General features: G+C 54.5%; 12 protein-coding genes across 14 annotated transcripts; 5 read left to right on the top strand and 7 right to left on the bottom strand.

Moving 5' to 3' along the window:
* Positions 1-568: 568 nt before the first annotated feature.
* Positions 569-1,882, top strand: CKM354_000345600 (uncharacterized protein; the record flags this gene model as incomplete). The annotated part of the gene is made up of 3 exons (XM_044798656.1): positions 569-839; positions 912-1,346; positions 1,404-1,882. 3 exons carry the CDS (start codon positions 569-571, stop codon positions 1,880-1,882), a joined length of 1,185 nt encoding a protein of 394 aa, XP_044654591.1.
* A 255-nt stretch (positions 1,883-2,137) lies between these two features.
* CKM354_000345500 (uncharacterized protein) lies at positions 2,138-3,822 on the bottom strand (the record flags this gene model as incomplete). 2 transcript variants are annotated; one of them, XM_044798655.1, is made up of 6 exons in its annotated part: positions 2,138-2,438; positions 2,521-2,556; positions 2,621-2,921; positions 3,146-3,277; positions 3,452-3,660; positions 3,758-3,822. In XM_044798655.1, 6 exons carry the CDS (start codon positions 3,820-3,822, stop codon positions 2,138-2,140), a joined length of 1,044 nt encoding a protein of 347 aa, XP_044654590.1. The 2 variants fall into 2 exon arrangements, with proteins under 2 accessions (XP_044654590.1, XP_044654589.1); XM_044798654.1 differs by having other exon boundaries at positions 3,155-3,277.
* A 701-nt stretch (positions 3,823-4,523) lies between these two features.
* On the top strand, positions 4,524-5,416 carry CKM354_000345400 (uncharacterized protein; the record flags this gene model as incomplete). The annotated part of the gene is made up of 2 exons (XM_044798653.1): positions 4,524-4,688; positions 4,745-5,416. The coding sequence occupies 2 exons, from the start codon at positions 4,524-4,526 to the stop codon at positions 5,414-5,416; spliced, it is 837 nt and encodes a 278-aa protein (XP_044654588.1).
* Positions 5,417-5,673: 257 nt separating this feature from the next.
* CKM354_000345300 (uncharacterized protein) lies at positions 5,674-7,861 on the bottom strand (the record flags this gene model as incomplete). The annotated part of the gene is made up of 14 exons (XM_044798652.1): positions 5,674-5,739; positions 5,789-5,816; positions 5,870-6,141; positions 6,195-6,341; positions 6,396-6,494; positions 6,553-6,630; positions 6,686-6,774; positions 6,834-7,007; positions 7,070-7,097; positions 7,156-7,181; positions 7,237-7,282; positions 7,342-7,379; positions 7,445-7,526; positions 7,577-7,861. 14 exons carry the CDS (start codon positions 7,859-7,861, stop codon positions 5,674-5,676), a joined length of 1,458 nt encoding a protein of 485 aa, XP_044654587.1.
* A 439-nt stretch (positions 7,862-8,300) lies between these two features.
* On the top strand, positions 8,301-9,700 carry CKM354_000345200 (uncharacterized protein; the record flags this gene model as incomplete). Its single annotated transcript, XM_044798651.1, has 3 exons — positions 8,301-9,059; positions 9,136-9,175; positions 9,225-9,700. The coding sequence occupies 3 exons, from the start codon at positions 8,301-8,303 to the stop codon at positions 9,698-9,700; spliced, it is 1,275 nt and encodes a 424-aa protein (XP_044654586.1).
* Positions 9,701-9,909: 209 nt separating this feature from the next.
* CKM354_000345100 (uncharacterized protein) lies at positions 9,910-11,706 on the bottom strand (the record flags this gene model as incomplete). 2 transcript variants are annotated; one of them, XM_044798650.1, is made up of 2 exons in its annotated part: positions 10,667-10,698; positions 10,824-11,706. In XM_044798650.1, the coding sequence occupies 2 exons, from the start codon at positions 11,704-11,706 to the stop codon at positions 10,667-10,669; spliced, it is 915 nt and encodes a 304-aa protein (XP_044654585.1). The 2 variants fall into 2 exon arrangements, with proteins under 2 accessions (XP_044654584.1, XP_044654585.1); XM_044798649.1 differs by having other exon boundaries at positions 9,910-11,706.
* Positions 11,707-12,104: 398 nt separating this feature from the next.
* CKM354_000345000 (uncharacterized protein) lies at positions 12,105-13,760 on the bottom strand (the record flags this gene model as incomplete). The annotated part of the gene is made up of 3 exons (XM_044798648.1): positions 12,105-12,967; positions 13,021-13,644; positions 13,700-13,760. The coding sequence occupies 3 exons, from the start codon at positions 13,758-13,760 to the stop codon at positions 12,105-12,107; spliced, it is 1,548 nt and encodes a 515-aa protein (XP_044654583.1).
* Positions 13,761-14,117: 357 nt separating this feature from the next.
* On the bottom strand, positions 14,118-15,631 carry CKM354_000344900 (uncharacterized protein; the record flags this gene model as incomplete). Its single annotated transcript, XM_044798647.1, has 2 exons — positions 14,118-14,297; positions 14,357-15,631. The coding sequence occupies 2 exons, from the start codon at positions 15,629-15,631 to the stop codon at positions 14,118-14,120; spliced, it is 1,455 nt and encodes a 484-aa protein (XP_044654582.1).
* A 3,253-nt stretch (positions 15,632-18,884) lies between these two features.
* Positions 18,885-19,739, top strand: CKM354_000344800 (uncharacterized protein; the record flags this gene model as incomplete). The annotated part of the gene is made up of 2 exons (XM_044798646.1): positions 18,885-19,244; positions 19,299-19,739. The coding sequence occupies 2 exons, from the start codon at positions 18,885-18,887 to the stop codon at positions 19,737-19,739; spliced, it is 801 nt and encodes a 266-aa protein (XP_044654581.1).
* A 706-nt stretch (positions 19,740-20,445) lies between these two features.
* CKM354_000344700 (uncharacterized protein) lies at positions 20,446-21,782 on the top strand (the record flags this gene model as incomplete). Its single annotated transcript, XM_044798645.1, has 3 exons — positions 20,446-20,651; positions 20,732-21,149; positions 21,198-21,782. 3 exons carry the CDS (start codon positions 20,446-20,448, stop codon positions 21,780-21,782), a joined length of 1,209 nt encoding a protein of 402 aa, XP_044654580.1.
* Positions 21,783-23,685: 1,903 nt separating this feature from the next.
* Positions 23,686-24,184, bottom strand: CKM354_000344600 (uncharacterized protein; the record flags this gene model as incomplete). Its single annotated transcript, XM_044798644.1, has 3 exons — positions 23,686-23,708; positions 23,760-23,991; positions 24,089-24,184. 3 exons carry the CDS (start codon positions 24,182-24,184, stop codon positions 23,686-23,688), a joined length of 351 nt encoding a protein of 116 aa, XP_044654579.1.
* A 559-nt stretch (positions 24,185-24,743) lies between these two features.
* On the bottom strand, positions 24,744-26,299 carry CKM354_000344500 (uncharacterized protein; the record flags this gene model as incomplete). The annotated part of the gene is made up of 2 exons (XM_044798643.1): positions 24,744-25,780; positions 25,867-26,299. 2 exons carry the CDS (start codon positions 26,297-26,299, stop codon positions 24,744-24,746), a joined length of 1,470 nt encoding a protein of 489 aa, XP_044654578.1.
* Between the last annotated feature and the right edge of the window lie 36 nt (positions 26,300-26,335).

Genomic DNA, 26,335 nt, shown 5'->3' with positions numbered 1-26,335 from the left:
CAGCGGCACGTCGCGTCTCGTTCGCATTGCCGTTCAGGGACAAGCCGTCGATCATCGCGTCGCTTCGTTGTTAGTGAGACAGAGCGCGCAACTTCACCTGCTGCTGCCACAACAACACCGACCTGCACGCGCGTCCCAGGTAGCGGTGCATCGACATTGGCGTGGCGCAACCCCCCGGCTGCCGCTGTTTCTCGCCATCTGCAGGGGACGACATGGGCACTCCTCCGCCCACAAGTCCAATGCTCCTCCCTGGCCGTCGAGCGGTGTCTGCTCCTGCCGCAGATCTGCCAGGTTGCCGTACTGCGCCTTGCCCATTGGCGAGCAGCGCCAACATCTGCAGTCCATCGCTCCGCACTCATGCCACTCCCAACTCTAACTGCTTCAGGCTCCTCAAATCCTGCACGACCTGGGTGAAGGACGACACTGACGATTGCTCGTCGCACCCTTGAACGGCGCCCTACGGCTGAAGCGCTGCGTGAGAAGCCGTGCCACGAGCCAGTCCGCCCGCCATGGGGCTGCACATCAACACGACTACTCCGCATGTGCCTGTCCACAATGATTATCGTCCATGATCTTCATCTCCAACGCACCTCGCCCAAGTCCTGCTCCCATTCCCAACACTGGCCCCTCTGCTGACCAATACGCCTGCCTTTACGCCTCCGAGAATTGTGGTCAAGGTATATTACGAATGGCTGAGCATCGAGCGGACAGCGAGCCTCCCTGTGCAGGACCGGATGCCGTACAGCAGAATCACGACGCCCTCGCCGACGACTGGTCGCACACAGCCGACCGCAAGGCCAAGAAACGTATGCAGAATCGAGTGGCTCAGCGCTCCTACCGTGTGTTCCCCCCCTTCTCTTTGTCGTCCCTGCTTGGCCTGGCATGCCCTCCCACTAACATGGCGTGCTTAGGACAACGCATGAAGGCTCGCGTAGAAGAACTGCAAGCCAAGGTCGAACAGCTCGAGGGGACGAAACACAGTGTGCAGAACATGGACGCCAACGCCCACGTGCTAAGTCCAGACACGTTCAACGCCAATGCTCTCTTCACCACCAGGCGAGATTCGCAACTTGGATCCAGTTTCCACTCTGGTGCGCCCACTGCGAACATGGTGTCAAACACCTCGCCCAGTGCGCCGCACGATCATTCCCATGGTGTTCTGAGGCCGCCCACTATGGAGGGCGGATCTCAAGCTTCACACGGCTTAGCAACTTTTGCTCTCCTCAACAGCAATGCAGTGCCAGCGACCATGGCGCAACACATGTCAAACGACATGTCCCTCCACAGTCTACAGATGCAGTCAACTCCCTTTGGCGAACAGACTCCGTGCTTTGACTACTTCAGAGGCAAGTGCACATGTCTCGGGCCATCAACGCGCAGCTTAGGCTAACGTGAGCCAGCAGACATTCATGGACAACATACTCGGCAACCTCACTTCATGGACGCCGTGACCTTCCAAGACGCTCAGCCGATGATATCGACTGCTGTGAGCACAGCCAGCAGGCCCGGCTCTCCCCCATCAGGCTCGTCTTTGACGCCTGATTTTCTGCCTTCCTTGTCTGGCATCAACTCGCCAGATGACTCGTACCGATCATCCAGCATGGCGTCTGCGGAAATTCCTCCCCGATCATCGCATTTGAGCAGTGGTGCGTCGGTGGAGGATCGCCTGAGATACGTTGCCGAACAAGCCAAAGTTGCAGGTTTTCCGGACTTGGACAGCATGATCACAGCTTACTACACCGTCCTGGCTGGGGATCCGTCTGCTGCGCTCGGAGATAGTGAGGGCAGCGCCGCACGACGCTTGCCCCGTTTGATCGCCACTTTACGACACGCGGTGCAGGAGTGGAGAGATTGGGAGCGCAAAGGTTTTCCTTTGGATTGATCGGTCACACAAACAGCACCCAAGTATCGGGAGCTTAGAGGAACGAGCAGCACTGGAGTGACAAATCATGGGCTCAAGAAGTGCACACCAGCAGGCGACACATCTTCTGGAGGCCTGTGCTTTCGGAAACTCGGCAGCATTGGTTATTCAGCAGCACCATGCGCTGCCTGTGAACTTGTTGAACGTGGAAATGCAAGCATTCGCACATTATCTGGCCTGGCATTTGAGCCAAGGACTGTGTTCAAGATGAGAGCATCATGCGACCACAGCCTTTAGGCTCTGTACTGTATCAATAATACATTCCTCCAAAGACCGGAAGTCGACAAAGGTCGGAAACGCGCTCCGCGTCTTTGAATTATCGATCGTGTACATTCCGTCTTTTGGCCACGAACCCCCGGGGGTGCCTGGAAGTGGCAAACTGTCTGTAAGGTCAGGAAAATTCTCTCGGGCAATACGCACAATATCCTCGTTGGCAAACCAGCCAGTCGGGATGAAGTATCGCTCCGAAACGTCGTCTGCTCTCTCAAGGGCAAGTACATGGTAATGCGCGGCGTCACTGCAACGATGCAGGAGCAAGGTCAGCTCTCTGAAGCATAGCCTCCGGGGTCTGACCGGGAACTTTCATTCCACACACTTACCGCACGTCGGTGAAGATAAAGCTCGCTCCATTCGGCCTGCAAAGAAGCGAGTCAGCCACGCTTGTCCTCCAAATGCACAACGGGTGGGCAGCGGTCTCACGGTATTTCGTTGTCGGCCCGTGCTTTGCCAAAGCAAATATCTCTGACGCGCTTCAAGCTTTCGTTGACATTCGCTAGATTGCCATCCCAGAGATCACCAGAAGCAGTCGGTCCGAGCATCAGCGGAGGGCAAATCGTTTGTAAAGTAAAGTTCAGCGCTGAATCCTCTGCAACGAAACTCCAGGCTGCTTGCTCCGCCTGCTTCTTCGAGAAGCGGTATCCACATAGGGGGTCCTGGAATGCTTGCTCAGCCGTAATCGGGTTCCAGTCGGCTTCAGTGTACGTATGGCCTGGATAGTTCCCTGCTGTTCATTGCATCGGAGCCAGTCAGTATACGCTTTAAGCGAAGAAAGATAAGTAGGTTGCACAGTGGGAGACGCATCCTGTCCCTCGCTGCAACACGCGACAGGTCTCTGCTAGGAAGCGAGGTAGACCCATAGACCAGGTCAAGGGCCCATCGATGACAATGCATGCAGCAATTAGGACTGGGGTCCGCGAGAAACGGCGCGCAGGGATCACTACTTACGCCAAGCACCTTGCCATGGATGAATCATTGCCGCTAGCGACGAGGTGATGACCACGCGCCGCACACTTGGTGCATGTGCCTTGATGGATTTGAGAATCCCAGTGGTTCCGATTATTGCAGGGTCAAGCAGTTCTGCGACACTCTCGTTAGCTCCGTTTCACCCTCGTCTGGTTGCGATCGACACCGAGCATGCCTGGGAGGGACTGAGGAGATCGACACCTTTCTGAATATCTGCACGAGGGAAGCAGGGAGTTAGTATGCCACTAGACTCAGATGGGAGAGCTTGAATCGCTTGACTTGACGTACCAGTTACTGCGAAATGAAACGGCGATGTGGGATGACAGACGCCGTCGAATGGTGGTGAAGAGACGACCGCTTCGTCGAATGCTCCTTCTTTCGCAATATCTTCCACGATGACCACGTCGAAGACAGCGGGATCCAATTCTGCGTAGCGCTTCTTCAATTTCTCGGCTTTGGTTTTCGTGCGCGCAGTGGTCACTACACTATGCCCTCGCCTGTGGCAAAGTGAACAGCTAGTCAGCGCCGACCTCCAGCAAGAGAGAACACAGCTCAGGGGTGGAATCCAGCGATGCGCGATCAACTCTGACCCACCGAAGTAATTGATTTATGATATGGCCGGCCAGGTAGCCTCCACCTCCAGTCACCAGTACGCGCATATTTCAGAACACGTCGAGATCCTGGTCAACACTGCAGTCCTGCTCGCGGTGGCGATGAATCTTGAGGCAATCTGACGATGTTGAGCATGCAGCGGAAAGAGCAGCTAGCAAGATGTGTCGAGCAAGCAGGTAAATATGCTCTCGCGCGAAGCAGGCGAGTACAAAGACGCGTGCACTGTGATGACGATTGGCTCGCTCGTCACCTTGGGCAATACGCGCGACTTGCCGAAGATGAGAGCATATCGGATCCTGTTCCAAGAGCCGAAGGCAGGATGTCCACTGAAGATTTTGCTGTAAAGTGTATCAGAAAGTCCCAGCTCGTGCTAATGCTGACTATACCTCACACCATGACCCACGTAAGTCGACTTGGTCTGCCCCACATGTAGTGGTGCAATTGAGCTTTCTGAGGCATAGAGCAATATTATCCTACGCTATCAGCACAGGGTCTGAGTCTGAGTCTACTCGTTCTCCAAACGACCTCGCTTCACGTGTGAACCCCTTCATCGGTACGCTAAACGACAGATTGACCTCGTGTCCGGCTTCTAGGTGAAGCAATTCGATTCATACCGGGAGCACTAGGATCAGAAAGAAGCACATACTGCGGCCACTGTCAGTGCTCATCCAAATGGCCAATAGCACCAAACACAGCCTTCCTCGGTCTCATTCTTAACTGCGAATACTCTACCTACAAGAAACAAGCAATGCCGACCTTGCCGCTCACAAAAGTCGACGAACACACCGAATCGACAAACCTCGGAGTATATTTCACGCCGGGCGATCCTCAAACCATCGGCCCGGCGCGCGAGGTCCTGGTGAAGTACAGTGGCGTGCCCGAAGATGAAGTCGTCTCGCATGTACGCAAAGTGGTATGTATTTGCGGCACGACTGCTTTGAGTTCAACGCTGAGAAGTTCGAACAATAGCGCGATGAGGCCTGGAAGGTCTTCAAATACCCGTGCGTGGGAAATTACTATTTTCTCGAATTCAGCGTGAGCAAGTCCGAGAATTATTCACAAGTACTGGAACGTGTCCGAGGCGGCGAGACGTTGTTGGATCTGGCGTGTTGCTTTGGACATAATATCCGAAAACTCATCCATGATGGCGCGCCGGCAACGAGTGTCTTTGGTAGTGAATTGGAGCCAGAATTCATTGACCTGGGCTTCCAATTATTCAAGGATCGCGACAACTTAGCCACGAACTTTGTATCCGGAGATTTCTTTGGCGAAGATGTTGGTGGTCTCGCCGGGAGACAATTCGACATCATACATGCGGCTTCTTTCTTCCACTTATTTTCATGGGATGACCAGGTGGAGGCTGTATCGCGATCCGTGCGGTTACTGAAGCCAAAGGCCGGGTCAATGCTATTTGGTCGGCAGACTGCTGTGAAGAAGGCCAAAGAGGTACAACATCCTGCAAATATCCGGTCTGGAAACATGTTCCGGCATGATGTGGCGTCCTTCAAGGAAATGGTCCGGAAAGTCGGCGAGAAGACTGGGACGCATTTGGAGGCCTCGGTGGAGCAGCAAGAGGGTTGGGAGGAGCTCGAAAAAGCACATGGATGGCATCGCATAACATTTCAAATTGTCTTGCAATAATGCCAGCTGGTTCCAGGTTGCGCGAGAAGAGCCGTTAGATGAAGAGATAGAAGCCTGTGTGTAAACAAAGTAGCATTTCGAGAGGCGACAGTTGCAGCCGATGGTGAGGCGTCGGATATATGCATTTTACCTATCATGATGCATAATCTGAGCAAACGCATGTCCTATACTCTCGGAATATCCTCTTTCCTGACCAACTTTCTTGGATTGTGAAGCCACAATACGAATCCACTTCTGTGGGTAGCCACGTCAAGGTATCACTTTTTCTTCGGGACATTCATGTTGATGTGAATCGTCTTCGGTTGCAGATACTCTTTCAGACCCTACACCATTGTTAGTCTCTATCGGCATCATCGCGAAGTGTATACTTACCTCTGGACCACTTTCACGCCCATATCCGCTGAAAAGTGTCAGTCGTGTCGCATCGATGGCTCTCTATACGGGATCACCAACCTTTGCTTATATCCGCCAAAGGGTGTTTGTGGGCTGGTGTTGAAAGCGGAATTGATGCCAACTGTACCAGCTTCCAGTTTGCCAGCGACTCGCAACGCTCGTGCGACGTCTGAAGTGTATACTGTAGACCCAAGACCATACGTTGTAGCATTGGCGAGTTCGACCGCCTCATCTTCGTCCTTGAAAGTGCGGACTGAGATGGCAGGACCGAATATCTCGTCAGTGTAAACCTTCGAAGTTATGTCGGGATTCAGGAAGACCGTTGGCTTGACCTAAGATATCAATGTCAGCAACGAACACGATCACGAATCTGAGCGTTGCTTACGAAAGTGCCCTTGTCGCCTTTGCGCTCTCCACCAACCAAAACCTGAACGCCCTCTTCACGCGCTCCTGTGAGGAACGACATGACACGTTCAAATTGCTTCTTGTCGGCGAGTGGCCCAAATGCAGTATCAGCAAGAGAAGGATCACCCTGTGAATCGTCAACACGCAAAGCCATGCAAGGTGAGGTGAGAACTTCTCATACCATCTGCTTCTCTGCGCCCTCGAAGGCCACTTTGATCGCCTCGATGAATTTAGGTGCAATGTTCTCTTGCACCAAGACACGAGATGCCGCGAAGCAGATCTGTAAACCATCAGCTCAAATTGTGCGCGCGAGAGCCAGGCAGGTGACCTTCACTCACCTGTCCAGAGTTTCGTAAGAAACTTGTAGAACTATGTTCTACAGCATTTTCAAGATCAGCATCATCGAAGATCAGGGCCTAGTACCACAAAGTTAATTGTAATTCGTGGTGCCAGAGCGTTTGGCGACGATACCGGACTCTTGCCGCCCAATTCGAGGCTGACTTTCTTCAGATTGGACTTGGCAGCTGCCGCCATTACTGCTCTTCCGGCTGGTGCAGATCCTGATGCGCAATCAGCATGGCGAAGGCGGAGAGAAGGACGAGCGGACACAAGGACTGACCTGTAAACGCGATCTTGCTGACCTGCATGTGATGTGCGAGCAGTGATCCAACCTTTCCATCGCCTGTCAAGATATTTATAACTCCCGGAGGGAAGCCAGCTTCGTTTAGGAGAGCTCCATAAGCACAAGTGCCAAGTGGACTCTTTTCACTGCTCTTCAGGACGAAAGTGTTGCCTGCGATTCAAGTCATGTCTCAGCTGCGCGAACTCATCTTGGAAACTATTGCTATTACTCACCTGCTGCCATTGCGGGTGCCATCTTCCACTGTTTGAGAGCACATACGTCAGTCGCCCGAGCATTGCAAGCACGCAAAGACACTCACAGCAGCCAAGACATGCGTCCCATTCCCTGTCAAGGTCAGTCGATCGTTCGCTTCAGTGGAATGTTTTGCTTTCAAGCTCACAGGCGCAAATGCCGGCACAAACGCCGAGAGGTTCGTATTGCACAATCTAAACCATAGCATTAATATTGATCGGCCAGATTTGCCTGAGATTCCAATGCTGCTGACCTTGTACGTGCCGTCCTCATCAGGTGGGAATGATTCACCTGTTGTAAGTCAGGGGTCAGCAGCTCTACGCAACTTCGTGCGAAGGTATATGGAATATTCTCACCAGCAACCTTGCCAGAGTAACCTGCGTAATACCTCCACAGAGCGACTGGACCAAGAATCATACGCTTCGCTACAGAAACGGGCTATGTCGATTAGCAGAGTTACTGCACGGTCGATACTCGTTCGGACATACTTGACCCATGGCAACAGATTCCAATTGAGCCAATTTGTCGACATTCGCCTCAAGCAGGTCGGCAAACTTCAGCATGATGGCGGCCCGCTTATGGCCAGCAGTATCCCGCCATTGGGGAAAGGCGGCTTTGGCTGCCGCGACGGCGGCATCGACATCGGCCTCGCTGGCAGCTTGAATCTTGTCTGTGACCAAAGAATCATCGTTGGGGCTGTGGATGGTCAACGTCTCTCCACTGGAGGAGGGGACGTATTTTCCATTGATGAACAAATTGGTCTGGTACGACATGATTGTATCGGATGTTATATTCAGAAGCTAGTGAGAAGATGCAAATGGGCGAGTAGCCTGAGCGTGTAGCTTATTCCATGTATTTAGCTGATCATATCCGTGGCAATGGAGCACCCCGCACAGCTGTGGCGACTGATGGCATCCTGCGTTCGTGCTGGTGCGCGACGTCTGCGGTGTCCAGCTCCATCGCCGGAAAGCTTTCCGCAGTCCCAGCGACACGAGTTCACGTGTTGCTAGGGACTATCGTTGTTCGTCGAAGCATTGGGCCAGTCATCGACTCGGTTTCCATTGACATTTCATCGCGAACAGATGGAGGAGCAAAGTCGGGCAAGGAAATTGCGTCCTCCTTCCGGATGAAGTTTCAGCCGACATCGCAACTTCACTCCGCTGAACGACATCAATCTTCACGGAATTGCTACAGATATAAGTACAAGCAAACATGCAATACCAACGACCAGAAAAGGCGTCTCCCGTCGCTCCGCGCATTATCATACACGGCGGCGCGGGGAACATCACTCGACAGAACTTGTCACCAGAATCGTATCAAGTCTACCGCCATGCTCTACTTTCCATCATTCAGCGTGCTCAGGCTCAGCTTCAGAAGCCTCATGCATCTGCACTCGATGTTGCAACATATGCAGTCTCACTTCTCGAGGAGAATCCGCTCTTCAATGCCGGACGAGGTGCAGTGTTTACCACGGAAGGTACTCACGAGCTCGAAGCTTCCGTCATGGTGAGCACCGGATACCGAAAGCGAGGTGTTGGTGTAATGAAGGTACGGACGGCTAAGAGTCCAATCAAATTGGCGAGAGAGATGTTGCTGCGAGGAGAGCTGGACGATGGTGGTGGTGCTCACGCTCACAATCAGCTAGAAGGCGAAACATGCAATCGCCTCAACCAAGTGTGGGGCCTGGAGTCTGTGAAGCCAAGTTATTTCTGGACGCGGAGGAGATGGGATGAGCATCGGATAGGTCTTGGTCTTCCGCACGATGATGATACTTACCGGAAGCATAAGCGATTGGCCGATGGTGTAGCTCCTCTCGCAGAAGAAGACGTGTCGCAAGTAGATTCACAGGCTTGGGACGATCCGAGCTGGAATGGCAATGACTATCTGCCTCAAGGTACTGTAGGTGCTGTGGTACTTGACAGCTCAGGCGTACTCTGCGTCGCAACTTCGACTGGTGGCTTGACCAACAAGGTAAGACGTTGCAAATTAATCCTTCGACACTGTGATTCAAGCGCAGCCTGGAGCACAAGACTAACGATCTCTACAGCTGCCCGGCCGCATTGGAGACACGCCTACATTAGGCGCAGGTACGTAAGATTCATTATTCATTCATACAATGCTAAATATCATGCACAGGCTTCTGGGCGGAGCAATGGCAGGAGAGAAAACCACAAGAAGACAACCTGCCAACAAGTTGGCTGCAAGCATGTTTGCCTAATCTCACGAACTATACAGCACTAGACATTGCCCCTGAGAGTACCTTCCGAGCAGTAGCCATGTCAGGAACTGGGAACGGCGACAGCTTTCTTCGGACAAATGCTGCAAGAACTGCAGCAGCTATTGCACGCTATGCGGAAACATCGAAGAGAAAAATCTCGCTACAAAACGCTGTCACTGCCGTTGCGGGGCCCCATGGCCAACTCCAACAATCAGCTGGGGACAGATGGAAGCGCACCGGTGAAGGCGAGGGCGGAATTATAGGCATAGAGCTTATAGGAGACCGCGGACACATCGTCTACGATCACAACTGCGGCGGAATGTTCCGCGCTTATGTCGACGACAACGGCCAAGCGCACTTTGGTGTCTTCCAGGACGAGAAGGGAACTCCTTGAGGGAAGTGCACAGAGAAAGGTGGCAACAAAATGAGAATCATAGAATAATCACGAACACGCCTTTGCTGGGTATCGAGGCCTGACGATGTTATTATGAAAGTTACCAATATGGCTCGCTGAACTCCACGCTAAAAGTCTCTCAAGATTTCCATCCGGTTGCAAAATTCTCCTCATACCCATGGTTGTTGTTGTTGTTGTTGCTGCGTGGACTATGCCCCTGGCCTCGGAAAGACAGGAACAGTTTCTAAATTCTCCATGCCACCCATGGTATTCTGAGGTCCATGCTGCCATCCACTCCCTGTCTGCTGATTGACGAATTGCGATTGTCTGAAAGGATTGGTGCTGCCCGTGGGCTGCACCTGCAATGCATTTGGCGCGGACGGCTGCTGCAAGTTTGGTGTGCTTCTCGCAAATGGGTTCGTTCCAGTGGCCTGCGCTTGTAGCGGCTGAACCTGGAAGGGGCCTTGCGCTCCGTTCATGGAAGGTTGTTGTTGAGGAGGTGGAGAAGGTCCGTTCTCGGGTATCGCTGCAAATGCACTTTTAGCGAACGGATTCGTGGATTGGCGATTGAGAGCTTGTTGTCCGGGTGTTGGGCCCGCAGTATTGGCTCCAGTCTGCATCATGGATAATCGAAATGGATTTGTAGTCTGCGCAGGCGCCAGTGCTTGTTGTTGAGGTGGCTGCGGGCTGTACCCGCCAAAGCCGGCTCCAGTGTACTGAGCTTGTATGGGTTGTGGCTGCGACTGTGGTTGTGGCGCTACCTGTTGATCATACTGAATTTGCGGCACTCCTGGCCCAGCGTAGCCATTGAACGGCTGTTGAGGATCCTGCGAGTAATTCACACTGGGCGGCTGTTGCTGGTACCCAGTCATCTGCATCTGCATCTGCTGTGCTTGCATCTGCTGCTGCTGCTGCTGCTGTAGAAATGGATTGGTCTGCATGGTCTGCTGGTTCGACTCTATGGACTCAAAGAAATCGATGAGGTCCGGTGCCGGCCCCTTTGCGGTTTGGTTTGCTGGCGCAGCAGTCGCGCCAGACTTCATATCATCGAACGGTGTTGGCATTGACGCTGCGGGTTGTGTCGCAGGCTTCGCAGCCGGTGTGGTCTTCGAGAAAGGCTTACTCCCGGGTTTCTTGGACTCCTGTTCCGCGAGATACTGCCGTCGATTGATCTCGAAATCCTTATCATCCAAATATTCCTGCAAGGAGGCAGCAAGACTCGTTGGGGCATGTTTGAGCTTGGGTATGGCAAGCCTCGTTGCGTGTTCGTACTGCCGAGCGACGCTCAGGTATTGCACTACTTGTTCCGTTTGTTTGCAGAACTTCTTGTATATCGTGATAGATCTTTCAGCATCGGGCCTTGACATCTCAAAGTAATGGCTCAAGACATTCATCACGGCCTCGTTTTCGACATTGTACAAATCCAGCAGGTCCCTCGTCAGCAAACGGAATGCCGTCAAGGATATCTCATTCTCCACATCGTTGTTCAAGAAGGTGCATCTCACTAATGCTGCAATTTGGCTCTGTACGGTTTCCGTCTCACGAAGCAGCCCTTTGTCCACGGTCAAACGCTTCATGCGCCCCTCGCCAGCGCGCACATAGTCGCATCTTGTCCGCTCATATCCCAGTGCGCGCGAGAGAAGGTATTCGGAGTAAACGCGGATATTTTGCCCTTGAGTCTGCACGTCGGTGAATGTGTTGATGGCTAATCGATTGCGCGGCGCTGCGGAAAGGTAGCTGAGCGTGACGTCCTGCACGCCCTCCTTGATCATCAAATGCACGATAATCAGCGCCTTGAAGGCCACGGTCCACGTCGAGTCGCGTAGTCGGTTCTGGAGCGTGCGGAAGACCTCGGCGACGCCTGCCTCGCCGGATTGCGTGGCAAGCAGGATGTGCTCGACATACTTGGACTTGGGCGGCGCAAGCTTGACTTTGGTGCCTCCCTTGACCGACTTCTCGAACGAGTTGCTCATGGCCGGGTTGTAGCGGTGGTTCGCCAGGGACATTCAGACGCGGCGGGCAGAGCGGATGGGGCGCGGCGGATTGGCGGAGTTACAAAGGCGGCGGCAGCATCGCGATCGCATGCAGCAGCGTTTCCAGGCGGGCGGCGGGCGTTGCAGCAGTAACGCGCAGCTGTGAGGTGAACTGTGGACTGTACTGTGAACTGGCAACAACGACAGAGGTGCAGCTCGGCCGGCTCGGCAGGTTCAGCCACATCAACACGGCGCACGGAGGGACTTATGCAGGAGCATGACATCAACCCCAATTTCACACTATCCGGCACATGCTACACAAGTCTTCCATCACCCCGTCCCAACCTCGCCGTCCGGACTCTCCCTCCACGTCCGTGTGCTCGAGATCAGCGTCTCGCAGCGTCATGTCGGAGCTGTGTGCCGGTGTTCTCTCATGCCACATGCAGCACGAATGGCAGTAGACCCTCGTCCTCGACTACATGAGCCATAGTCTCCCCATCTGCCTGCACCGCGACCTCCCACATCTCTTCATCCTCACGTGGAGGCAACAAGATGCAACCCGCTTTCATGCACTCTCTGCTTGCCTCACGCACGAACTGAGGTGCGCCAAGCCCCAGGCCCAGAGTTGCCGCCGTTCCCATTGGCATTTCAGACCAGTTCGTGATGACGACGTCGGTATTGAGATTAACGCCCATGTCAAGAGCGCCACAGACATCCGGAGCATTGTTGATTGCGGCGATGGTGGCACGCAGCTCCGTCTCGTCAGTCGTCGAAATGCTGTCATGGACCAGCTGGGCTGTGTGGCTCAACGTTCCAACGTCGAACGGCAGGCTGAGGCGGATGAAGCGATCGGTGGCTTTCGCAAGAACGCAAGCATTGCCAAAGTAATCAGGTCCAAGAACCGGGTCGAGACGCATACGCATGTCAACTGGGAAACGGCACGTTGACGTCTGCTTCTCTTCCACTCGCACTCTTGGGCTTCGGCTCCTGGTGATGGCTTTCCAAAGAATAGCCACCAGGCATTCGAGTGGTCCGATAGTCTTGCAGGGCTCGTCGAATGACAATACAGCCCGCTCGTTGATCAGATTTGTCGTTTGATGAATCTTCCGCAGATTAAATGCCAATATTTGGCAGCTGGCCGATCTTGGTGCACTTGCATTGCTCGATGGTTTCTGTGCTCTTGAATACTTGGTCTCCTCAAAGCGTTTGGCCTTGACTCCACGGGAACCAGAGAGGCGGTCTCGGCTTCTGGACTGATCAACGGCATCAGATCTGACATCAGTCGAAGCAAATTCTAGGAACCTGTTAGTCGCGAAAGACCACATTTCTATGTAAGCTCGCACTTACCATGGCCACTCGACATCAGGCGAATAATGGCTGACATGCCACGTTCGTCGGCGACTGCATGGTGCAAGAAGACCGTCACGAACACTCCCCCTTCGATGAAGGTTGCTTGAACGGCGAAGACTGGGCTCTCTCCGGCCGCCGGATCTGGGCAGTCCGGTAAAGAGGTGAAGTTATTTCCTACCAGGGTGCTGGCTGGCATTCCACTTGTGGCGAGCTCATCGTATGTCTCCCGAAAGTGCGCTTTACTCAAGTGTTTGATGATAGGACGGATTGCTTGACCCTCCACCTTCACGAGCACCTGAAGATGTCCGCTCTGCCCCTTGTCTGTATCCCCCTGCTGTCCTGGTTCACGAATGTCAAGCAAAGCGAACGTATTTCCACCGGTGCTCTCTCGCCTTGACTGCAGAAGTGGGGCGAAGCGGGCGCCGATGCTGACGGTCTCTCGACGGAGAGGCTGTGTGAGACTTGGCAGCACAAAGTCGACGTCTTCGGTGTTTGCTGAAGTTGAGCCTGCTAGGATGGGGTAGCGATTGACGGCGCGCTGCATTGCATCGGTGAGTCTTGAGACGACATCATCTGCTCCTGCTCTGCCATTTCGATATGGGAAGCAGTAGCAACAACGGACTGTACATCTGTCAGCGATCCATATACTCGACGAGGTGTCCTCAATTCAACTCACTGTAACTTCGTGCCGCCGACTGGTCGATGGTCGACAGCCGGTACGATACTGGCTCGGTCATGGTGTTCGATTGCCGGTGTGGTGGAGGTGTAGAGAGAAGTCCACGGGGCTGTGGTGTGCGAAGGTCTTCAAGGTGATGTGAAGAGGTGGAATGACAGTTTGTGGAGGTAAAGAAAACAATTTCACGATGCACCTCAGCGGAAGTGAAGACGGCAGGTGGCACGTCCGCTCGTTTGCTCTCACATTGCATACATTATGTAAGTTTGTTTTCGCTGATGGAAACTGTTGACAAGCAACAAGTACGATGCAACCTCAAGTGAAGCTTCAGGTAGGCATAGTCTCAATTCGTGTATTCCTCGCATGGCATCCCCTCATCGCGCATGAAGAGATGCAGCAGTGCATCCTCCAGAGAGCAAGCTCACTTGGCTCCCATTTCCTTCCACTTGCGGGCACAGGTCGCGGCAGCAAAGTGATAGCTGCTCCCCTCGTGCGCCAGGTACTCGCTGATCTTCTTCCATGGTAAGCGGCCACTGTCTCGGCCACGACCACGGCCATGCTGACCTGAGAATCGAGCGACAGCTCGGTTGAGAAGGCGAACCTGCACTTTCGTTAGGACACAGCTGCATACAGATGGGAGCGCAAACATCATGGACTTACATCTTCCGCGGTCCATTCTGGTCGACGGACACGCTCAGTCTTATCCTTGGTCAATACCCTCACCCGGCCTCGCAGGGTCGACTCTGCTTCTCGGAAGTTGCCCATGCGCTTGATCTCTTTGTACGAGAAGCCTTCGTTCCTCATCTTGAGCAGGTACTTGTCCCGGGCGCGACGAGCATGCGCGTCTTGGAGAGCTCGATCGTTCATGTCTTCTGCGGCGTTGTCCTCAACATCCATGTCGGAGCTACCCTCGCTGAACGACTCCGAGCAGTCCTCCTCACGGACTTCGCCAAAACCTTGGATCGCGTCGGCCTCTGGATGCAGGAATTGCTGTATGGCAGCCGGCTGCACGCTCTGGAAGTCCACATAGGTGGACGTTAGATCCGGAATGCCAGTTGGCATGGGATGCCCGTGTGGGTGGTAGGTGTCTGGCGTCGGCATTGCGATGGTCGGCCAGTGACCAGACTGCGTGTGGAAGGCACCTGCCAGCGTCATGTTACCGAAGGATGCGGAGCATAACGCTGGTGCATAAGTCGGTGCCGCCGCACTCGCTGCGGTTGAGGGGTTCGAGGACACGGGTCCGAATGAAGAATCGAGCTTAGGCACGGCGTGCTCAAAGAAAAGACTGTCGTGCGCGCGGTCATCTTGTACGTGAACCACGCTGTCAGAATGCCGGCTGCTTCCAGGGGTACGCGGGTCGTTGCTGTACGTGTCGGTGGTGGACGGTGAAGGTGCATTGTCGCACTCGGTCGTCGACATGAATGATTGCCCACTCTCTAGGTTTTCGAACTTAGCGAGATCCACTCGACTGGCAAGCAATGAGCTGCGCCGAACACAGCCATTTTCGACGTGACCGACGCTCAGCGCGCTGGAACCACGCAGTCCAGGGCCATAGCCGCGATGAGCGAGAGATGCTGGCGCCACAGTGCTAGCAGAAGAGCCGGGACGAGCTTGGGGTGTCTGGACGTTGGTGAAGGATGAATTTCCGGTGGTCATTGGCCACATTGCTTGTTCACAGTGACCTGTGCCCGTTGGCTGATATGATGTTCCGGTGCAATCGGTGACAGGGGCAGTGAAAGGGTCATCGAGGCAGTACTCCCGCCATGGGAATGAGTCCACCGTGGCCAGATCTCCGGCCACTGCGCTCGGAGGGGTCATGAAATCATCAAAGACCGATGCAGAGAAGCTGGATTGGAGGTCGCGGGTCAACGGGGGCCGGAAGGTCAATGACGGCGCATTGTGTGAATACTGGTCGGCTGGGCGAGACACGGGCATGATGAGGTATTGCTGAGTCCACGGTGGTCTCGCGCACTGGCGTTGAATGTTTTGATGAAGGGGATATGGTTGCACGAAATTGGGCAGAGACATTGTGCGAACTGAAGCTAGAAGCTGTTAGCGGCGTTGCATTGGCTGACAGAGCTTTGCTGCAGTCCACAAGCGCGGTGAGCACGTACCTTCAACGTTCAGGAACCGGCACGTGGATTGCAGCGGCAAAGCACTTACGAGATGCAGGTCGAGCGTTCGTGCAGGTGGAAAGTCGCAAGAACGGACAGGTTCGAGCCGTGAACTTGTGCAGATGGGTCAGGGCGGTGAGGACGATGCGGTCGCTTGAGGGCGTTCGACACAGGATCTCTTGCTTGAACGAGTGAAGCCGTAGGCCTCAAACGCGTTCACCGACCTCTGCTCGTAGGCAGCGAGCAGGAACGGACAGGATTGATGGCGGCGATTGGTGGGGCGCGGCAGTGATGAATGTTTGCACGGGTTTCTTGTGCTTGACTTCAGTATTGCTGAGGCTTTCTGGTCTTCAAGCTATAGTGGTCTGTTCCGTAAGGTCGCAACGGACGATTTCGATTTGCAGGGAACCTGATTTGAAGAAACAAGCCGCCAGAAGAAGGACAAAACAACAGCCGCCAACGATGTGCAGCAGAAAGCGAACAGAAACAATCAGAACCAACCTCCAAGTACAATCCTCTTCCTGAGTGGGAAGTCCGGGCTTTGCCACGGGCATCGTCCATGCTTTGTATTGCACGTTTCAACATCGTGCCCCGCGAACAACACGAATGTTCGTTTGACTCCTTCCGCCACTCAATGTCGGGAGACATTAGGACGAACGTTCTGCGCTCCGCCCATGTGTTCCAGGCATTTCTGTAAGACTTCAGGGTGGAGCCCTAGGCAGGCTGCGACTCCGCGCGGGAACGATGGCAGAGGATACAGGGTGCTGAGCTGCCTAGCCTCAAACACTGTGGTGGATGGCCCAATGGTGAGGCAACTCCTTCCGCGCCCGTCGACGGCAGCATGATGAAGAACCGTGTCGTGCGTTCACACAGGTCCCTGACAGGGACTGAGATTCTCGGATCGGACCTGTCATCAACATCAATATGCTGCTTTCCGGGCCAGCGCAGAGGGCTAGCTCGGCTTGCATGTGGCCTCATCACTCAGGCCGAGATGATTGCGGCAACATCGGCGGCTGAAGCGATTGTCAGGCAGACAGTGGCAAGGTCCGACGTGGTGCTTGCATGTTGCCATAGTGAAGCAGATTGCCATGTCTTGTCGCGCCTGCTTCACTCGGCGACGACATGCTGGGAGAGCACTGATCTTGGCAGGATGGGTGTCGTCGGCGATGGAGCGTGCGCTCGATGGCTCTGCTTGCAGCAGTTGTTTACCTGGAAAGCTGCGCACACTGCAAGACTTCATTGGTACCCCGCGGTAGCATGCGTGTCGTGCCAGCGATGGTCGACCTATGCTGATCACAGCATCGAATGTGACAGCTCATCTTCTTAGGTCTCGACTTGCATAGACATACCTGTGAATTGTTCACTGTCCAGCCGCCCAGCCTTTCCACAGCGGGAGGCAACGAGCGCGGAGGCAGCGTCAGCACGTCCTGCCCCAGGCGCCCTCCCGCTTGTTTTGAACGGCAGCGGAAGTGTCGCGAGACAGAACGCGACGCCCCTGGGCGAGCGCCTGTCAAGCCGGGCCGCTGCATGTGCCCGCGACCCATGCGCCTGTCAAGCTGTGAAGAGCCTCTGGCAAAGTGGAGCAACGTAGCAGCGTGAAAATGGGCACAAACGACGGCAGGGCGAGGCGGCAGATCGACCGGTCTATCATCAGCTCGTCACGTTTGACAGTGTGAAGTGAGACGTGAGATGTGAGATGCTCGGCCGCATCAGATGGAGCAGCAGGCCTGATCATCGGCAGCTTTGGTGTGGTGTACTTTGCGAACTTGCAAGTCGTGAGAAGCGAAGTCAAGCCACCTCCACGAAGCCAAGCCACAGACATTGCCGAGAGTTTCGCTTGCTATTTTGGGGTTGGGGACGATCGCTTCATCTTCACCTTTCCGGGACAGAGAGCAGAAGAACCATTCATTTCCGCACTGCATGAACAACCGAGACGACCGAACCTGCACGGAACCACGGAGCGACCAATGTCACTTTGCTGGCACCAATGATATTGTGCAAATTATCCCATTGGTGCGCAGAAGGCATTTTCCCTAACCGCCTGTCGTGGTCCAATGATCAAGCGAGCTCAGAAAGGTGGAAACTCCATCTGTACGGCGCGTCGTGGAAACTGCCCACTAGCACATTGGAATGGAGTCGGGATATCAACTGACTGGTCGGCAACATGCGGCCTCGAGCGCACATTAACGAGCAGTGCAGTGCACGAGCAGTTTCGCGGCCTCCTTATCTCGTTCCAACCTCAAGCAGCCCATATTCGGGCCCAGAGGCACCAGCTGCGAACGACGCTTGGTCAATTGCCCCCCCGAAACTGCCATCTTCCAGCCCAGTGTGCGCGGCAGCACAGCGGAGTGAGTTGCATGAGCACGCGACGAAGAGTACTTGCCACCTGTGTGTGGTTGAAGAGTACTTAGCCGCCGATGCTTGCTTCGCGCCGACCCACGACCCTCTCAGCGGCCACAAGTGCTTTTAATAGCTTGAAACAGGCGCGATGCTTCCTTTCACTGCTCAACCCGCATTCCATGACGTCTCGGATCCAGCTCACGTCGATTCGAGGGCCATTGAGCCGACCTGCTCGAATATTCCCAAACATTTTCTGCAGAAGCGCTCAGAGAGCATTGCAAATTGGTGTTTCAGCCTGGCGTCCTCCTGGAGGCCTGTGGGGCCCGTACGCTGGACCAAGTGGTTGAAGTGCTCGCGTGTTGTTTCAACCACGCTCTACAATAGGCCGACACATCTACTTGTGCGTATCAGAGGTCCATATAAGCTGGCCTGTTGCCACTTCGGCTTGACAGCAAAACACAACCTGCGAGCGGCTGGCCTCTCTCTGTCTTCGGTCATCTGATCGACCTTTCCTCTTTTATTTCCTTTAGTCTTTCCTTATCTCTTGTTGGGTCTGGTACTGGTTCTCAAATTAGCTCTAATCCATAATTGCAAGTTTCTCGCCAGTTCTCCGTTTCATTGGACACTACGACGCCTGGCCTGCGTCCTCGAAGATCGATCATACCATTATCGAAGCGAATTGCCTTTATCTTTCTCAGGGCTCCTGAATGACCAATTACAACCATCTTCCGATCATGCCCAAGCAGATCCGGGCAACGATGGCTGGCAGCACGGCTTCCTCGGCACCGTATCCATCAGCGTCTGAGCACGTCCACAAGGCCGCAGCAATCTGGAGCTCGGCTGACGATGAAGTTCTCCTACGAGCCCGAGCATCGGGACTCAACTGGCAACCCATTGCGAACCGCCACTTTCCTAACAAAACTGCAAATGCCTGTCGAAAACGCCATGAGCGTCTCATTGAACGCCGCCATGTTGACGATTGGGACACGCACAAACTTGAACTGCTGGCCACGGAGTACATGGCGTGTAGACGGGAAATGTGGGAGATCTTGGCATCTCGCCTGGGCGAGCGATGGGGGGTGGTTGAGTCCAAGGTGAGTCGGATTTCCTTTCTTTAACTCTGCTACACTGCTGATTGTTCACGTCAGTGTATGGAGAAAGGGTTCAAGACGCTCCAGACGGCGGCGCGAATGGCCCAGAGAAAAGCGTCCGCGGCCTATCAGCCTGTCGACGAACATGGAGGTATCTCGGACCACAACAGCGATTCTGGTATCGGCTTTGGTTCGGAGGCTGAGATGGAGGCAGGAGAGGCCAGACCTTCCGGCGATGCTGCGTCCTGGCATGCACAGTCGACGACTGAGCGCACGCGAACCCAGTCTCGACAGGAACACGGACGATCGCGGAGTCTTCCACAGCCTCTGCCACTCTACCAACCACCCCCTCCGATCCGCCGCACATTCGACAGAGATCCATCAACGGCGTCGCCGCAGGACGATTCTTTCCAGGCTCCAGGCGCCTCTGAGCGCTGCTCGCCCGACTCTCAGCATACGAGAGGCGGCATTAGCATTCAATCTGTGCTCTCCAATTGATTGCATATGCAATTTTCCTTTTTTGTACACTGCAGCATGTTGCGATGAGATACCCCCAGCTGCTGGAACGATTGATGTAAAAGACCACTTCACGACTGATGACGAATTTCCTTGTGGGTGTACGATAGCAGGAGTACTTCGCATGTTGTGCTTTCAATGCTAGATAGACGAGAGTGTGGGTGGAGCCATCGGCTCGACCACATGAATATTCATGGCCTTCTTCGTCACAGTGCTTGGCAGCGATGCATTTTCCTCCACTCCCGTCCGAGCCTCGGCGGACTAGCGGAGAGTGGGCCGGTGCATTTTGGCGTCACGACAACCACTGGCGCAGCAGCTGGTGGTCATGTCGTCGAAAACGTACTGACGCGTCCCAATGCAAAGTCTCATTGTCCCGCCGCGACCACTGCAACCTGGTGTGCGAGAAAGTTGCAGCAGCCGCATAGGCTGATCCTGGCGCGTCCCCTGAGGCGACTTGTCCTCAATGCGCAGCCTCATTTCCTCCTCGTGGCCTCCGCGATGTAATGCCTCGACGTCGACCGTGCACCACACAGCGCGCCGACTGTTAAAACCGAGCAGCCAGCGCCGCGTCCTGCTGACCATTGCCTCCGCCTCCGCCCACGCCCGCCCTGTGCACCGCAGCCCCCATCAGTGGTCCTCCCTCGTCCATTCCGCCCGCGCCAGTCCGCCGACGACACCGCGAGCCCCAATGGCGACACAGGTGCTGCAGAAGCGCACGCACGCCGGTCACTCGCACGCAGGCGGCCACCATCACCACCATCACGGCGACAATGCCTACCTCACGAGCAAGAACAGTAAGGACCCGGGTGTACGCATCACTCGAATCGGTCTATACGTCAATTTGGGCATGGCAATAGCAAAGGGGGCGGGAGGTTACATCTTCAATTCGAAAGCGTAAGAGAATTTGCCCTTGAGCAATGGCCGCCGCGAATGCAGCGCGTCTCGTGGCGACAGCGAGCTCACCAAAGCTGCAGTTTGACCGCCGATGCGGTACATGCTCTGACGGATCTCGTCTCCGATATTATGACACTTGCTACAATCTCCTGGTCAATACGTCCGGCGACCTCAAGGTTCCCCATGGGATACGGCAAGATCGAGTCCCTCGGCGCTCTAGCCGTGTCGTGCATTCTCCTTGGTGGTGGCATTGGTATAGGACTGCAGGCAGTCCTCGCTTTGAGCCAGCAGTTCTTTCCACATATTCACGAATTTTTGTCACATCTGGGATTCTTAGCACATTCCCACTCGCACGATCACGCACACGGGGCAGCAGAGGTGGGGCCCAATATCAATGCTGCGTGGCTTGCGGCAGGATCCATTGTGATCAAAGAGTGGCTATATCGAGCGACCATGAAAGTCGCCAAGGAAAAGCGCAGCAGCGTGCTGTCTAGCAATGTTGGTGAATCTGACGACTGGCAGATCGATCTTAGCTGACCAATGCAGGCTTACCATCACAGAGTGGACAGTTTGACAGCATTCGTCGCTCTTTTCACCATCGTTGCCAGCCATTTTCTGGAGAGTGCGCGATGGCTGGACCCGGTTGGTGGACTGGTCATCAGTGGGATGATTGTACAAGCAGGATGGGGCAACACCATGTCAGCACTCTACGAACTCGCAGATCGTGGACTCGATGAGGAAATCAGGGAGAAGGCCGAGACGACGGCCAGAAGTGCTCTCAAGGATCACGGACTCGAGCTTCGCGGATTGCAAGGCATTAAATCTGGTCAGAATCTCATGTTCGAGCTCGAAGTTGCTATGCCAAGCGACTGGACTGTGTCGCGGGCCGATGAAGTGGAGCAAACTATCAGGGACGCAATTGCACAGAAAGTGAGGGGGACCAAGCGCGTCACGATCAGGTTCACCACCAGGAAGAATGCACCTTTTGCGGACGAGTTTGTTGCCCGTAGCGATGATCCAGAGCACGGAGCGGATGAGGACCATCATGACCACGACCACGAACATGATCATGATCATAACCATGCGCACGGGAAAGCCATAAATGGTTCGACGTCACAGAAGCGAAAGTGAATAGGCCTGTCAGCCTCCAATTTCGCCTGTTCAATCAGCAGTGCGTACGAAGCGAGGCACAATATAGGTAGTCAGCCTCGAATCGAGCGATGCACTCAGCAGAGGAGGCGGTATGCCACAAGATTGGCATTCGCTGACACTTGCTGCAAAGCTCTCCACTGGTCACGAGTTGCTGGGAGCATGTGGCACAAGGCGTTGTCAATGCATTAGCTTCGCCATTTATGACTCGAGCTTGCGGCGTCTCGCGACGAGTATATATGTAGAAAAGTAGCTCTGTGACGGCCGCAAATGGGGCTGACAGACCGGCCTGTGTGAGGCATGTGCGTTGCTAGGCATGATCTTCCATCGTCCTCGAATTATCTGAAACCCAATGTGCAGCTCAGTGCAACTACTCACGCCACAAGTGGCAGAAGGATGGAGACGATCACAGATCGGAGCGCGGCTCTGCGAAAGTTCGGAGTCAAAAAAGATCAGCACACCCTTGCACATGCACTGGTGATCTCGGCTCGCCGCAAGGCGCACTTCAGCTTCCAACTTCCAAGTTTCATCCACCGTTGTTGATGAGTATTGACGTTCGCTTTGGGCGTGCTATCGCGGCCATCACGTCGCGTGCTCCACCCACACGCGCTGCAAGCTCCGGTGGCAGCTGCATGCCGATGTCTCGGCGAGCAAAGGCGCACGGCAGGACGGGGCGATGGCTGCGTCGTCGTACATGCGCAGGAACGAACGACGACTTGTGCTGCTGACCGGGGTGTTTGGACAATGACGCTGGCAGCCATCATTTTTCGCATGCACGTTCCTCGCTCGCGTCGTGTCTTTCTTGCATGCTCGTCGTACAAACAAGCTCGCGACTTCCGGTTTGTGTTATTTTCTCCTTCTCCCTTCAAAACAACTCCAAACTCGCTGTCCCATCTTCTCTTCACGACTCGACACGAACCATCAATCAACGAATACAAGCAGCTTCATACCAAGGCATCAGCACTTGCGAACACACGAAACTCATATAACGACCACACCAAACACATCAACAACTCGAAACCACCGCAAACATGGGCGCCGTCGTCTCTTGCTTCAAGTCCGTGGTCAATGCCATCACATCATGCTTCATGGCCGTCGTGAACGCCATCGTTGCCGTTCTCAAGGCTATCGTCAACGTAAGTCGAGTTTTATGTTCGAGTCGAACGCGACACGCAGAACTAACTTTCCTACCAGGGCATCGTCTCCGTCTTCTGGGCCATCGCCTCGTGCCTGACTTGCGGCAAGGCTGGAGGACGTCGGAAGAGGGCAACAACGAGCGCGGTCTAGCGTTCGTCATACATCAACAACACCATCCGATTGTGGACCTCGACACAGTTGGCAAGCAGCACGCGTTCCGGCGCGTTTGCATGAGGACATTCGAATGAGCATCCGATTGGGAGAGGGTGGAGGTATTGTCATTGGAGGGAAGGGCAGGCTTTCGAGGACTTTTTCCGATCTGTGGTTTCGCCCGAGTTTCATCAGCGATTTCCAGGGAGGCGTAGCAGTGATACCCATAGCACGAATTGCACTAATACTCTTTTGATCCATCCGAGAGGGCTGCTTTGTTCCTGGGCCCTCCTGTCTGTTCAACATTCGTCGTCGTGAGTTCATGAGTTGTGAGATTCCAACCTCACCTCTCGAGGTTCCGTAAGATTACATTCGAAGCGACTATGAACCAAAAACAACATTCAATCGCTCTCCGTGGGCGCCGTTATCATGATTCAAGCATGGCATTTCAAAAGTGCTGGGATACATGGTAGAGGGCACATGCCATACGATGAGGCCGTCGTTCGTGTCTTGCGAACGTGCCTCGTCCATGATACATCATCTGCCCCCTCAGGTTTCTTTCGTGTCTCGGTCGTCATTGCGGTTGATCATGCCACGCTCAGTGCCTGCTGCCGTAGATTGCTATACCATGTTAGCGCCACATGTCTGCCTGTGTCTGCCATTCCAACTTACCGCTGGGCACAATGATGACAACCAGCAAGATGATGATGCCAATAATGATGCACATTCTCATCTTCATGTCCTTCCACCACATCTGCTTGCGCACTCGATTCGCTCCGCGGCGGAAGCTATTGGCCTGGGTCGACAGGTGGTCGGTCTTGTCCTGCAAATTGTCCAATCGCTCGCCACGTTCCGAGATCTTGTGAATGTTGTTCTGCATGGTGTGGACGGCGCTGTCGATCTCCTGTTGCCATTGTCAGCCTCCGATTCCCACCTCCACCGGCTTCCAGCGCATGCGCCCTTCGCGCTGCCGGCCGCATTCTCGTGCTCATATCACTTACGCGCTGGAGACCTTGTGTGCGAGCATTTCCGGCATCTCCCTCTGCGCCGCGCTTCACATAGGGGTCGTAGAGACCTTCGTTGTTGCTGGAGGCCATGATGACGGAGGCTGTCGCCTGATGGTCAGGAGGTCGTGGATGTGTCGGAAGCGGTTCAGAGGCAGGTCCTTAGCGTCGGCGTGCTGGTTGAGGGCGTTGCGAGAGTCGTGCGATGGTGAAGAGGTGTGCGCGGTGAGGTGGCGTGTGTCGGAGAAGTAATAAGGCGCAAAGCACGTTGACTGGGAGAGGCTGAGATGGCTTGCGACAGGGCCGCTTGGCACCAGCAGCTGCTGACTAGAGCACGCTAGTGGCTCGGGACGGGGATTTCAGGTTGAGGCGACAACAGAACCCGTGAATGCTACACAACCGAGCGTAGATTATGGTGAACGGTAACACGATCTTAAACAAAGACACTGGCACTATTGCAGACCTGCGTAAACAAGGTAGCTTTGAGAGTGGCAGTCACATGACCGTCATCTCACAGGGTTTCCCAGGCCGCGGCTGTTGTGTAGCTATTTTGACCATGTTCGTAATCGCATTTTTGGCATGCACTCTCCGCCACCACTATGTACAAAGCTGCCGTAACGCACGTGAACTGAGACGAGCCTCGCTGTCTCGATCATACTGTCTCAATGTACCTTCTCACTTCCCAATCAGTCACTGCCTCATCCCACAGCCGGATCTCATGCTCTCGAGTGCCAGCATAATGGTCGACGAATTCGTCGCCAAAGACCTCACGTGCGACACTCCCCTTGCGAGCGAATGTCGCTGTCGCATCTTTCAGGCTCTTCGCCAGTCTTTGACCCTTATCAGCTTCGCCGCCGACATCTTGGCCTTTCCCAAGAGGAGGCACGGGAATCTCCATCTTCTTCTCAACACCACGCCAGCCGAGCGCCAGAATGGCCGCCAGGACCAGGTACGCATTTGTGTCAGCGCCTGGCACGCGTATCTCGAGTCTCGTGCCCTTTGGTGGACACGTTGGCGGGGCGATCAGGCGAATAGAAGCGGCACGGTGTTCCAGTCCCCACGAAACCGTGACTGGCGCCCAAAAGTTCTCAACAAGACGTTTGTAGCTGTTGACAGTAGGGGCAACGAGAGGCATGATATCCGGCAGACCATCCAGCACACCTGCAAGGAATTGCCGACCAATGTCCGAAACGTGCGCAATGTCCTCGTAAGGTGCGTTCTCGTCCTTCTCCTCGCGATAGAAGAGGTTCTTGCCCGTTCTGTTGTCTTTAAGCGAAACATGCATATGTCCGCTGTTACCAGGAAGCCCTTCTCGTGGTTTTGCCATGAAGCATGGCGTGATTCCATATTTCGAGCTGGTGTTCTTAACCGTCAGCTTGAACAAAGCAGCCTTGTCCGCCATTTCTCTGATTTCTCCATATTCCAGCGCAGCTTCGTAGACACCAGGCCCGCTTTCGGTGTGCCAACCCTCGATGTCGCATCTAAAGTTGCTGCACGTCTTAAAGATATCGTAATACCAGTCCTGATTATGCGTAGGTCTCGTGAGAGAATAACCAAACATGCCCTCCTCCAAGCTGGGCAATGAGTTGACCGGATTCTGTTTCAAGAACGTCGCTGTCGCGCTCGAGTTGCGTTCGTCTGAATTCTGCGGTAGCGATGGTGCTCGGAAGGTGAAGAACTCATATTCAGCTGGCACAAAAAACATGTTAGCAGAAGACTCTCGCGCGACCTCTGTACAGCATGAAAACGACCGCCGACAGCAGATCGTAGCTCACCTCCAGCCAAAGCACCAACACCTTTGGCCTCGATCTTCTCCACGGCCGTCTCCAGCAGACTGCGGGGACAAGCGCTCAGCTTGCCGCCCTCTGGCTCTCTGAAGCTAACCAAGAAGAAGGGCACATTGTTCTCCCAAGGTATTCTTCGGAAACTGCTCAGATCAACCTCTGCAGTGATATCCCTGTATCCATTCGCGGCGTTGCTGATTGCCAGCTCCCGGAAATATGTCTGGTCATGCATGTCCCAGCCAAAGATGACTGAGCAAAAGCCAAATCCAGAGGAAGCAATTGACATGAACTTCTTCTTGGACATCAGCTTCCCTCGAATCTGTCCATCGATGTCCGCGCCGCCGACTTTGACAGCAGGGTCATCCTTCAGCAGGTCTTCCAAATCCTCGAAAGTGAGCTTGGACGGGTCTTTGACGTCGGCCATGGTGAGACTCTGTGCAACGCGTGTCGCGACTCAAGG

Source organism: Cercospora kikuchii, assembly GCF_019650295.1.
Source record: "Cercospora kikuchii DNA, contig_00002, whole genome shotgun sequence".
Taxonomy (NCBI): Eukaryota; Fungi; Ascomycota; class Dothideomycetes; order Mycosphaerellales; family Mycosphaerellaceae; genus Cercospora; species Cercospora kikuchii.
This window is presented reverse-complemented; position numbering and strand designations above follow the sequence as displayed.